At 38.4% G+C, this 12,920-nt stretch overlaps 2 protein-coding genes across 3 annotated transcripts; one reads left to right on the top strand and one right to left on the bottom strand.

The window, feature by feature from the left end:
• The first annotated feature begins 4,399 nt into the window (after window positions 1–4,399).
• Window positions 4,400–7,051, top strand: ugt5e1 (UDP glucuronosyltransferase 5 family, polypeptide E1). The gene has a single exon (XM_059504016.1). The coding sequence runs from the start codon at window positions 4,522–4,524 to the stop codon at window positions 6,118–6,120; it is 1,599 nt and encodes a 532-aa protein (XP_059359999.1). The 5' UTR covers window positions 4,400–4,521; the 3' UTR covers window positions 6,121–7,051.
• On the bottom strand, window positions 4,663–12,542 carry dedd (death effector domain containing). Of its 2 annotated transcripts, none has more exons than XM_059504018.1 (5): window positions 11,846–12,542; window positions 11,617–11,721; window positions 10,263–10,400; window positions 9,074–9,499; window positions 4,663–4,800 (listed from the first exon to the last, which is right to left on the bottom strand). In XM_059504018.1, the coding sequence occupies exons 1-4, from the start codon at window positions 12,405–12,407 to the stop codon at window positions 9,090–9,092; spliced, it is 1,215 nt and encodes a 404-aa protein (XP_059360001.1). In that variant the 5' UTR covers window positions 12,408–12,542; the 3' UTR covers window positions 4,663–4,800; window positions 9,074–9,089. The 2 variants fall into 2 exon arrangements, with proteins under 2 accessions (XP_059360001.1, XP_059360000.1); XM_059504017.1 differs by lacking the exon at window positions 4,663–4,800 and adding an exon at window positions 6,803–7,121.
• Window positions 12,543–12,920: the final 378 nt, after the last annotated feature.

The raw sequence follows: 12,920 nt of genomic DNA, 5'->3' as shown, positions 1-12,920 counted from the left end.
AGTGTGTTGGTGACTTGTTTTCATTGGTCAATGCAACATCGTAGCGCGCTCTATTGTAATCTGGCGCGAACCATCTATGACGCGAACAACCAACGGTTATAACGTTCGCTAGAAGTGTACGGTATCTTGATTTTTCTTAGTATGGCCAAACAAGTTACTCTCACTCATTTTTTTAAAAAACCTCGTATTGAGATTAATAATTATTTGGAGGACCAATCTGTGGATCGTAATGGAACAACCACTGGCTCTGAGAATGGAGCGGAGATTAACTCCGAACCGACGACCTCCACTGAAGCTCAGTTTTGACAGTAGATTAAATTTAAATTACAAAATAAGTAGGCTAATAAACATTTTTTTTTACCATTATAAAGCAGTTTGAATGTTTCATTGCGTTACAGTATGATTCTAATGAGAAAAGAATTCCCGAGCAGCTTTCAGCTATAATCACTTTGAGAACTTTTCTTGCAAGCACCCTGAACTAGACAAGTGGAAAACGTTTTTTGAATAACACCATGTTATAACCTTAATTTTTTTTTTCGTTTTGAATTATTTCGTTTAAAGACATTTCAAGCTTTGTGCATTTGATGTATTTCTCATGTCTGTGTGAGGCATACACTGAGTTTCGTTAAGTTAGGATGAGATGCGCTCCAGTTAACGTGCAATGCAAGTGACCGCGCAGGCGCCTCCATGATTATTGTCTGTTATATTTGCTTGTTTTTATATCTGCAATTGGTTGATGAAAAATTGATTAAAATTAAGATACAATTTATACAAAACGAAATTCACTTTAAAGAAAGTCTTTCTACAAAACAAACCTATGAAGTGGTCATAATCATGTCTGACCATGTCATATTGCGCCTCTTATAATGCTGTTCAGTGTTCACTTTTCATAACCATAGATTAAATAAATAAAAACGTATATTATAATATTGAACATATATATTAACCTAAATACGTTTTCTTTAATGGCTACAGCACCTTGTAACGTCAGAGGACTCAAGGTTTCAGCGTTTCCCGAAACCTTCTTATTTAGGCTACACTTTTTTTTTTTTTTACTGAAATGCTGGAAAGTATTTACAAGAACAATATTTCATTGCAGCTTCACCACAACAAAAAAAAATGGGAATTATTAATTAATTAATAAAAACAAATTTAATTAACATTTAATTAATTTAATTTAATTAAAAAGCGCTTTTAAAGGTCAGTGAAAGCATAGGCTACTGTCAGTCAAGTCCTATTCAGACGCTAATATTGTTTCTCATGGGCTCATACGGTATTTTAAACATTTACAGCAGTAAGTCGGTGATTTTAGTGCCGTCCGAATCCATAATATCAGTGTCTTTTCTCACCCAACCCGCAATAAAAATCCCTGTCCAAATTAGTACCTACTGTTTTTTGACAAACAGGTCGTGTGGTGATTTAATTGCCGTCTGAATCCACATCTCTGAGTTTACAAGAAGAAATTCAAAATACACTGTTAAAATCCTTTTTGATCACTGCCGAGCACCATACGTAAGATGTACACTTTTATTATTATTGAAATGCTGTAAAGTATTTACAAGAACAAAATTTAATCGCAGCTCCACCTCAGCGAACAAAAATAAGAAAGAGACGAAAGCACATACAAATTGGGTTTATTGGGTTATTATGGGTTATTATGGCAGCAATATATGATACAATTTAAAAATATGTAGGCTAGGCTATTATAGTTTGGATTATTTTTTATAATATCCCATGAGTCCTAATAAATGAAATTTCAACTATTTCTGAAGCGCTTCTTTTATAAAGAACACCGCTTTCTTACATAAAAAGCCCCTGCACGAGAGAATAATTGATTCTCGAGCCATCGATATCAACCAATTCAGCACCATCGCCACGGACAGCACCCGGTAACATCGCACATAAGAAGATATATCAGCTTCCTAAAGAGGGCCACACACCGGACGCGCAGCTCAGCGCCGCGCCGCGCCACGTCTAGGACAACGCTCACCTGAAAATCCGATAACATCAGCAATTTTCTGATTTCTGTAAATAAATATATAATATAATGCCCAGCAACGGCTCAGGACCGTGTTTACATTTATGTGTCTCAAATCGTAGTTAATGTATATACGGACTTTACCATGTGCTGCAATATACATTTAGTTTTATATTTATTTACAGAAATCAGAAAATTGCTGATGTTATCGGATTTTCAGGTGAGCGTTGTCCTAGACGTGGCGCGGCGCGGCGCTGAGCTGCGCGTCCGGTGTGTGGCCCCCTTTAGAGTCTTCGCGCTAAGAAACAACCGTTATCGGGAAACCCAGCCTTGATTTCGGAACACCCATAAATTCAGGCCCACCTCGACTTAATCTAGGCCCACCCATCTGTCACGTTCTGCATCCGCCACTGGTTGAAACGCTGTTATTTTCATCTCGAAGTCCAATCACCTTTGTTTGGCCTTCCCAGGGACGCTGTACTTGGAGATTAATGGTTACAATTTATGTTCAACTCGGTTCCAGAAAATTATAATCCACATGTAAAACTGTGCAGCACATTTTGCTAAGGACAGCTTCCTCAATCTCAATCAGTTTAATGCCGTATTCGCACAAAGATTATTCTTGAAAGATGGAGCAGTTCCTTCTTTGTCTGGAGAAGGCGTTGTTTATGGACCACAACCGGTAAGTGTATTTTATTATTTACATTTAACAGTTTCTGTAAATTATTACACAAAGGGCAACGCTGTAAACATACCTTTGTTAACTAGATGTTAGGGCTGTGCAAAAAAATCGAATGCGATTTTCATGCGCATCTCGTCAGTAAAAACGCTCCTGTGATTATAAGTAAATCTCCAGCACGTGGTTCAGATCAGGATTGCCAGGTTTTCAAAACAAATCCTGCCCACTGGCTTCTCAAAACTACTCCAAAACTAGCCCAATCGCGTTTCCAGGAGGGCAGCATGCACTAAAGCTGGTGTTGAATCACAACACAGGAACCGCTGGCCCAATCAGAACTCGTTACGTATTTCTGAAGGAGGGACTTTATAGAACAAGGAAGTCATCAGTGATGACAGTGAAAACAGCGTTATACAGATAGGTGAATTGTGTGAAAAATACTGTGTTTTTTACACGCGAAACATTAACACATGTTATATTGCACACTGTAAACACAATCAAAGCTTCAAAAAAGCACGAAAAACGGGACCTTTAATCAAAATACAACACTTAATAAAAAATGTAATACTTAATTTGTTTACATGTCTTGTGAGCATTAACCAACAGAGAATCGTAAACATGCAAATGCGATACTTAATTATGAAAATCACAGGGTACTTGAATTAAATATAGCCTATATTAGTTGAAAGATGTTCAGATGACATTTTTTTAAATGCCTACATTACATGTAAATAAAAAAGAATGTGAATTTGTGTATTAAAAAAATTGTGCATTCTTTGTGTAAATGTCCACAAAACTGGAAGACTTTCTGAGTTTATATAAGCAGTAAGCTATTTTAGAAAGGAACATTTAAAAGATTAAAAAAAGGAATAGTGTGAATACATAAATTATGAATAATTTATTGTTATTGTGTAAATAATATGTAATCATCAATAAAAAGTAACTCTTGTCCAATTACAGTATTTTAACATTTTATTTAACCCAATTACAAGTGCTTAATTTTTGGAATCTGATTACATAATCCAGATTACATGTAATCAGTTACTACCCATCCTTGTCCATTTTGCAGTTTAGGTAATGGACATATTAAAATAAATTATTACTATTGCACAGTGTCATTCAGAACAATGCACAGTTGCAGTATTTATTTTCTGCAATGAGTTATTAAAAGTTATCAGTTTAAACACATTTGTGCAAATCACTAAATTGCTTACACTGTGCAACCTATTTAGCCAGGTTTTGATGCTCAAGTCATTGGTATGCGATAGTGTATTCTCAGATGAATAGCCTTTATATAACACATCTATTTAGCATACATGTCAGGGACATATATTTGTGAAAGTTATATGATCAGTATACTCTATTATCTTTAGTCTCACTGTGAACTCATAAAACTGTACTTGTGTTCAGCTGAGATTGTGTAGTAGTTCCAGGTCAATGTACAATCATTCTTTCAGATAGGATAAAGGGGCAGCCCCTGCAAGTGAAAGAAGAGTGAAAAAAATTAATAAATAAAATTACAAATGAGATCGCGATATCAGTTTGCAATCATATATGGTCTGGGTATAATACTTATATTACACTAACTATACATTATTATCAAAAACATTGTACACTGCCTGCTATCTGTAATCATACTAATCGATTCATTTATTACATCTTACAAAATAGCAAATTAACTTGATTTTGAATAAGTAAATAAATAAAAATAAATACATAAATAATATATATAAAAATTTTTTTTTGAAAGTCCAAGTGGTCCGAACAACACTGGACCCACATTGGTTTCTTAGTTATAAGCACAAGCAATTTTTCCATTGGCCACATTTTGATTATGACTGCCTAACCAATTATATATTTTCAGACAATGTTGCTGCATCCCTCAGTCTTTGTCCTTGTTGCCTTCCTTTGGAGCGTCCCGCCCCTTTCCCTGGCTGGGAAGATCCTGGTGTACCCAGTGGATGGAAGCCACTGGCTTAACATGGACATTTTGCTACGAGAGCTTCATCAGCGAGGTCACAAACTGACAATTGTCCGTTCTGCCAACAGCTGGTACATCCCAGAGAACACCACCCACTATACACCCATCACCATAATTGCCGATCATCTCTCCAGCCTGGAGGACCCCGAGTACATGGCGTCCTTTCTTAAGAGAAACATTGAGATTCAGAGAGGGGAAGGATCTGTTTGGTCATTCATGGCGCTGCAGAAAGAAGTAATTAATCTTTTAGAAGAGTCTCACAAGTCTTCTGCTGAGATGGTGAGGACCATTCTCGAAGATAAAAAGCTTGTTAAAACACTCAAAGATTCCAAGTATGATTTGATGCTAACCGATCCTGGTTTTGCAGGAGGGGTCATATTGGGCATGTACTTGGGTTTACCAATGGTATACAATGTACGGTGGATAACAAATGCAGAAGGGCACTTTGCAATTGCACCCTCACCGCTTTCTTACATCCCAACTATTGGATCTAGGGTGACAGATAAAATGAGCTTTGCAAATAAAATGAAAAATATCTTGCATTATGGAATCGGCCAATACATAGACCACTTGATCACAAGGCCTCTTTATCAAGGAGTTATCAGCGAACACATAGATCCAAACACCAATGTGTACTCTCTGATCCAAGGAGCAGATCTGTGGCTCATGAGAGTCGATTTTGTATTCGAGTTTCCTCGTCCTACTATGCCCAATGTGGTCTACATTGGAGGCTTCCAGTGCAAACCATCCAAACCTTTACCAGATGAATTGGAGAAGTTTGTCGAGAGTTCTGGAGAGCACGGGGTGGTGATAATGTCTTTGGGTACTCTGCTTGGAAGTCTGGTTCCTGACATATCCGAACTCGTTGCCTCCGCCTTTGCTCGCTTGCCACAAAAGGTGATTTGGAGACACATAGGAGAAAAGCCATCTACGTTGGGGAACAATACACTGATAGTGGACTGGCTGCCTCAAAACGACCTCTTAGGCCATCCTAAAACTAAAGCTTTCGTCACCCACGGAGGAACGAATGGAATCTACGAGGCTATTTACCACGGCGTTCCGATGCTTGGACTCCCGCTCATCTTCGACCAGTTTGACAACATGATTCGCCTGGAAGCCAGAGGGGTGGCTCAAATGCTTGACGTTGCAGCCTTGGATGTAGATACCCTAACACAATCCCTAAGGGACATACTAGATGAAAATCAACCCTACCAGAAGAACATGCGCAGAATGTCAAGCCTACATCGTGACACTCCACTCAAGCCAATGGACAGTGCCATCTTTTGGCTGGAGTTTGTCATGAGGCATAAGGGTGCGGCGCACTTACGCACCGAGTCCTACAGACTTCCTTGGTATTCCTACTACTGCGTAGATGTGTTAATGCTGATAATGAGTTTGTTTACAGCAGTCAGTGTGCTCTTGATCTTGATGAGCAGGGCATTGTTGAAAGTTTTGCTCAAGAAAAGAAAATCCAAAAAAGAGTGAAGTCATGTCTTTGGTAACACTAGTTTTTTTGCTAAAGGCTAATGTCATTAATGGTGCTCTATGCACCAATTCCAGTGTGGAAAGGTTCGGTTAGTTAGCATGTCCCTATTCACCCCTGCTGGTAGATGTTTTAACTAGTCCATCTGGTTAAAAAAAAATTGTCCATTGATCATTTGACAAGCAACCTTTAAAGCGCTAATATACTGATGTATTAAAGTAGACCTTTTATAAACAATTGGGACTGTGGACATTCTTTTGGCACCATCAGCCAATTAGTATTGTTCGCAGTGATCAAACAAAAAAAATGTAGATTCAGATGATTGGCTAAAAACCAGGCAGCATAAGCAAGTGCCATGGAGATAAATATAAATGCTGTTGGATAACTTCTTTGAGGTGTGATTATATCACATTATATATTTTTGCAGGATTGCAGTTTCTAAACAACTTTCCCAAAACTTCCCCCTATCTTTTGGTTGAGAATGTTACTAGGTCAGGCAGTTCAGGAAAACAAGGCAATGTTTTGAGAATGCCACAGATCAAGCATTTGTAGTTATTTGGAAAAATGTTCTTGAAATTTTAAATTTCAGTGTACATAAAATTACACACATCATACAAATACATTCGGTCAAGTAATGTGTTGCTAACAGGATATTTTTGTTTTTAAAAAAGGAACTGCAGGAGATTGTATTTTTCCATTTGTTTTATTGATTTGTACAGACATTGAATGAACCAGCTTTCTATTTTGCACGTAAATATTTCACTTAACACAACCACCGGCATGGTCAACAAAAATAAAATTATTCATAATGTGACAGATGGCCGATGATGCCGAATGTCTCCTACATTTTGGAATGGTGTATTACTATACAGTATATGGTTACAATGGGTCAAATACTTGAGAGAGAGTAAAAAATAAAGTGCTCGGTCTTCATCTGTTCTACTGTGTCACTTTGAGAATACTCATCTCAACTCTCCAAAAAGTAGCAATCCCATTTCTTTCTCTATGAAAAACAAAGTATAAAAAGGTTAGAAATGTCTAGATATCTCAAATCTACAGACCACAGCTCAATTGTCACTGTGTGATATTTAAGGGGATCAATGTCATATACATGCAAGATATAAAGACAAACACTTGAGCACAATCAATAGAACATGTAACCTATATAATAGATACCAGTCTGTAACTTTGTTTAGTTCCATTAGGAAAACATTACAAAATGCTTTTCTTCCTTCTGTAGTAATAATAATAATAATAGCAGTAATTGATCCACAGCTAACTTTTCTAAACGTCTGTTCCACTCACCCCACAAGTCACCAATTTTCTTTCAATATTTCAACAGTTTTATTATATCTTAACAGATGGAGGAGAGAATGAGTAAGAGAGAGAGAGAGATTTAAGGGAGAATAAATGTCTGGGAACAGCTTTGGTATTTTAAAAGTATAGCAAAAACATCTCAAGTCACTCAAATTATACATCTTCCTGCGATTGCATGTTACTCAGGCATTTTTCTTTCACTTCAGACATGTTAAAACACAGGTTGCACTCTAGGTTGGCATATTTTGTGTCATCTTTCAAGACTTGTTGGACAGAGGTTACTGGAGATTATTTCAACATATAAACCCTGGCAGAGGCCGTTTATCAGGACACATTTGCTTTAATTCAAATGAGCAGAAATTAAAAATATAGCACATTAAATACTGCTATTAAGGAGCAACCCAAAATCATGAGACAAGTAAAAGGTTCAGCTTCTGTCATGTGTGCTGCATTGTAAGAACCCATTTTAAACTAGCAATAACAGTACAAATGTTTTTTACTAGAACCTAATCTTTTTTTGGACTGAACAAAAGTAGACAATTTGAACTGCCGTCACATGCATTTGAACTTTACAAAGGCATATCTTTGTATTGTACCGTTCATGATGCAATTGACGCGCTGCCCAGAAATTCAACCAATAACAAACAATGAAGATTAATTTCAGAGTTAAGTTGGTCCAACATGGATATTAATAGGCCTAGAGATTCCAAATGTCTTAATCTTTTTGGAAAATTTGGGACAAAGAGCACATATTATGTTGCAAAATAAGAGTGAGCATTTGTCAGGGTTAAGTTTTTTCCATAACCAAAAGAAAATTACAGGGACATGCATGAAAACACGAACTGCAACAAAGCATATCATAAACCATTCTGAAAAACAATTATCCATGCTTCAGAATCTTCTTTGTGAATTTGCTAAAACCAACCCAATTGTGCAATAATTTCAGTGATGAAACAAATGGAGAATGCGTTCTCTATAAAGAAGTCACAATTCAAAAGCAAAGTGCAGTGTTGCAGTGTGCAATGAAGATTTTGTGCGATTAAAAAAACAAAAAAAAACAGATTCTGCTTATGCAAGTTTACATCCAGCAAACCATGGATGGCTAAACAACATTGAGAGAGGAATTATTCCATAATGAATAGAAGCAATGTGACGTTTTAATGGCAAACCAGTCAATCAAACCTTATGCAACCTGTCCGCGTTGTTAAACTTTGAGGTGAACATTTAATTTAACCAAGAGAATTTCACTAAGGTTGTGCAACAAGACTTGTAGCACAAACAAGAAAAATAAACTCATTCACACAGGCCTAAAAACAAAAGTATTAGTGTTAATTACGCAGGAATAAAGACAAAAGAAACGAAATGCCTTCTTTGTCCGATATTTCCCCCTTCATCTTTTATTTCCACAACTTGAGATACTCAAAATAAAATAGAAATAATGTGACTTTCCAGAACACTTTTTACACCTCTTTTCATCCACATTTGCTAAAGATGCAAATCCTAGCCTCTTTGTAGGGTATCTTTCTTTTAAGAGTCACTTCCACTCTGTTTACATTTCTCACCCCCCACCCCCCCATGTATACCTTCTCATTAGTGTCCAATCTCTCATCAGGGTCTCTCTGAATTTCTTCCACTTACCGAGTCAATCCCACCACTAGGACAAGGGACCCTCCCTGCTCCCTGTCCCTGCACCGGCACCTCCTGCCACCAGGTTCCTCAGCAACTTCCTCCTGCCAGCTTGGTAGTCTTCCTCATCCACATTCACCAGGAGCTTAATAGCCTCATGGCCCACTGCCTGCTTTAGAGAGTCTGTGATGAAAACACCCTTCAGGGCTTCCAATAGCGAGCCATTGATGTAGTCCCGCCAGAAGGCGTCCAGGTAGGTCAGCTCTGAAAACTTGATGTCACATATGATGGAACCCAGGTCACGGGATTTGAGGATGGTGTTGGCCTGGTTGAACCGCTCAAACTGCCTCTCCAGCGCCTCCTGCTTGTTGGAGAAGATGTTTCCTTGAAGGGCAGACTCGTGCTGACAGTACTCCGCACGCACCCTCAGTCGTATGTCTGCAAGATAAGGAAGCGGGATAAAAAAAAAAAGTAGCTTTCATGTATACCTGCAAAGGACACAGATTTCAGGAATATTGCTTGTCAGTTGTTATATGCTCAAATGGCACATCTATAGAGAATAATGGCAAGTGCTGGCTAAAATGGTCAGTTTTAATCTGACTGACTGGCTTTAAAGAAACTTTCAAAGAGGCTGCCAAGATGTTCATAATTTTAGATTTTTACAAACAAACTGTTTTATTCAAGTCACTTCTTATAGGGAAAATTTGGGGAGGAGTGCCGCCTAGTGTTTAACTGTGAATAACAAATGTGTTTTATCATTGCATCAGTGTAAATAAAACAATATTTTTTTGGAAAAATGGTGAGGTTATGACCCAGTTTCGGAAGTCGTGGCCTAGTGGTTAGAGAGTTTGACTCCTAACCCTAGGTTTGTGGGTTCGAATCTCGGGCTGGCAATACCACGACTTAGGTGCCCTTGAGCAAGGCATCGAACCAACAACTGCTCCCCGGGTGTGTAAATGGCTGCCCCATAAATGGCTGACCACTGCTCCGGGTGTGTGTTCACAGTCTGTGTGTGTGTTCACTGCTCTGTGTGTGTGTGCACTTTGGATGAGTTAAATGCAGAGCACGAATTCTGAGTATGGGTCACCATACTTGGCTGAATGCCATGTCACTTTATTTTTTTTTTATTTTTTTATTTAGTCAAACCCTCTCTTTCTGAGCCATAAACATTTTTCACTCTTTAGCAGATTTGCTGTCTTACCACAGGTCTGTTTTTCTCTGCAGTCAGCTGTCGTGTGAGATCTCTTTCTTTTCCTGCTTGGCAGAGGTGGGGTTGGTTTAGTACGGGGTGGGCATACCTGGGGTCCTGATGGAGGACAGCAGATCAATGGCTGGTGTCCTGAAAACAGAACATTGTTAAAATCACTACCACAATATCTGTCTCGCTTTTAGTACATGCATTTCCACTTGTCATGATTAAGTTAAGACCGGAATACACAACACAGCATTTGGCTCCATTTGAGAACATCAGACCAAGTCAGATTTTGGGCAGTTGGGAGTTGACAGATTTCACAGAAAATCATGTAGTTTATAATAAGCACAGACTCCAATTTTTTAGCTTCAGTATACAGTTCAATCCAGTTGGAAGCCATCAAATCGGTTTAATATTTTGACCCGGTTTAAGAATTTGCTGAAAGTTTGGGAGTTTGTGATCCTGATCCTTTGTAACCATTTACAAACCCAGCAAGTGCATGAGATACAGATTTAAAATCTGTTCATATTTTAAATGTTGTGTAGTGTATTCCAGTCTTCTGTTGTTCTGGAAATTATTCCAAACCTATGGTGCGTTTGTCACATTGGAAAGATTGTATTTAGAAGTTGAGCACATATGAATGCCACAACAATTAACTGTAATTACAAGAAACCCAGGATTTTCTTTAAACCCCAAGTTTGCAAGTTTACAATAAACCTAGCTAAACTGCATGTACAACATATGATCGATTAGAATATATAACTATTACATTTACAGCACTTTCATAAATTGAAAAAAAAAACAAAGCAAAAACAAAACTGATGTGCATTATACATCATTAGGACTGTCACGGTGAAGTTAATATTGAGTGGCTCAATAACGTGATATGCGGTATTATCTCCATATACATACATACATATATATACTGTATATATATATATATAAAATCTGTGTGTGTGTATGTTACAATATATCGATTTCATATTCCGAAACCAATGAAGCCGATATCAAATAGCATTGAAACTGGAAGTGGAATAAACAGAAGAGAATAACAAAATAATGGTCCCCATAACAGAACATAAACCTGACAGTAAGATTAAACAGATATAAACAGAGAGAAGTAGCTCCGGCTACAATGTTCTCCGCAGTTATGTTTATTAACCGCTAGATCGCCAAAATTACGGACTGCAGCTTTAAATAAAATTAAAAAGTAATACAATAATAATAATAATAACAACAGCTCTATTAATACATTTATTATAACATAATTTCACACATAGTATTAAAATTTGGGATCTGTAATATTTTTCTGTAATTATATTTTTTTGCACGAATGAGAAGTCTAAAGCAATGTATCACCCACCTGTTCTTCTGTGAGGAGTCCCCTGCTGGGCTTCTCCGGCTCCTCTGGGAGAAACATAACGGACTGATGTCTCCTCCAGGTATTTATCCACTGGATCTGGGCACACTGGAAAATAATTTGCAACATGTTACATGTGCACCTTGCCAAAACATATTGCAGAGTGATGAAACGGTAGCTTCACTGTACATAATAATCATCTCTCAAAAGTGTAATTGGCAAGACCACAAACCTGTCTGTCTCTTGCGCAATGTGACGTATGGCAGCAGGTCATGGCGAGTGATGATGCGGAGCAGCTGAAGAACATGCCGGAAGTTTGTCTCGTCACATCGCCCCTGACGCTCAAGCGCGAGTAGGAAATCCTGCCCGCTCCGTATCCCTCCTCTCTCGTACTCGTCAATAACGTCCACAAAAAGGAAGGACAGCACACGTACATCACGGTGCGTCAGCTGCGCACCCACAATATCAAACATGCGGTGAAGAGAGTAAAGCCCATATGCGTCATCCACAGCCTCCTCCGGCCACGGCTCCACCCGACCAGATGCAGGTCTCCGAGACGAGGAGGATAGACTGCAGGACGCCGGAGCCAATCGGCTTAGAGAGAGCGCAAGAGAGTTACCATGAGCTGCTGAAGATGAGGACCCTGCAACCCAGCCTCTCCGAGGAGAGGAAAGCCCAGAGCGGGAATACGAGTCTATTGGGGAACGAGAAATGTGTTGCCTGCCCTGACTTGATGAAGAGTTCTGTGGCGAGAGGAGGGCAGGGTTGGCATTCCCATGCTGCTGTGAGGTCATCACTCTTCGCTAGGCAGATGACGGGTGAAGGGATGGCGGAAGGCCCTGTCAGCAGTGTGAAGCAGCTCTAACTGTGTCAACACACTCGGCCCGCAGCTCTCACCTCCAACTGCACTATAGAAGAGAATAAAATTAATGTTCAAGCATTAGGTCACTGACAACACCACAGTATTAAAGATCCATATAACATATTGAATAATAAATTGCCAAACATTACCACATGACCTGGGTTAATTTTCCACTGCTTTTTAAACAGATCTATTGCTCAACTGTTTTTTGACTTAATGTCAGAGCGGTCATTGCTCAATCATGCAACAGATCAAAACCATGCAGGACATGTTTTCACATCATAACTACAGATTAAATCATATACATTATATATTCTGGTTTCACGTCTACATATGAAAAGACAGAATATATATTACATAGACCATTACATCAACATATAGATTAAACATTCTGATAACTAATCTACTTTTAAAATCATACAGATTAAATATTTGATCACATCTC

The sequence above is a fragment of the Carassius carassius genome, chromosome 21 (assembly GCF_963082965.1).
Source record: "Carassius carassius chromosome 21, fCarCar2.1, whole genome shotgun sequence".
Taxonomy (NCBI): Eukaryota; Metazoa; Chordata; class Actinopteri; order Cypriniformes; family Cyprinidae; genus Carassius; species Carassius carassius.
Note: the sequence above shows the minus strand (reverse complement) of the source record. Positions and strands in the feature narration are given on the sequence as shown.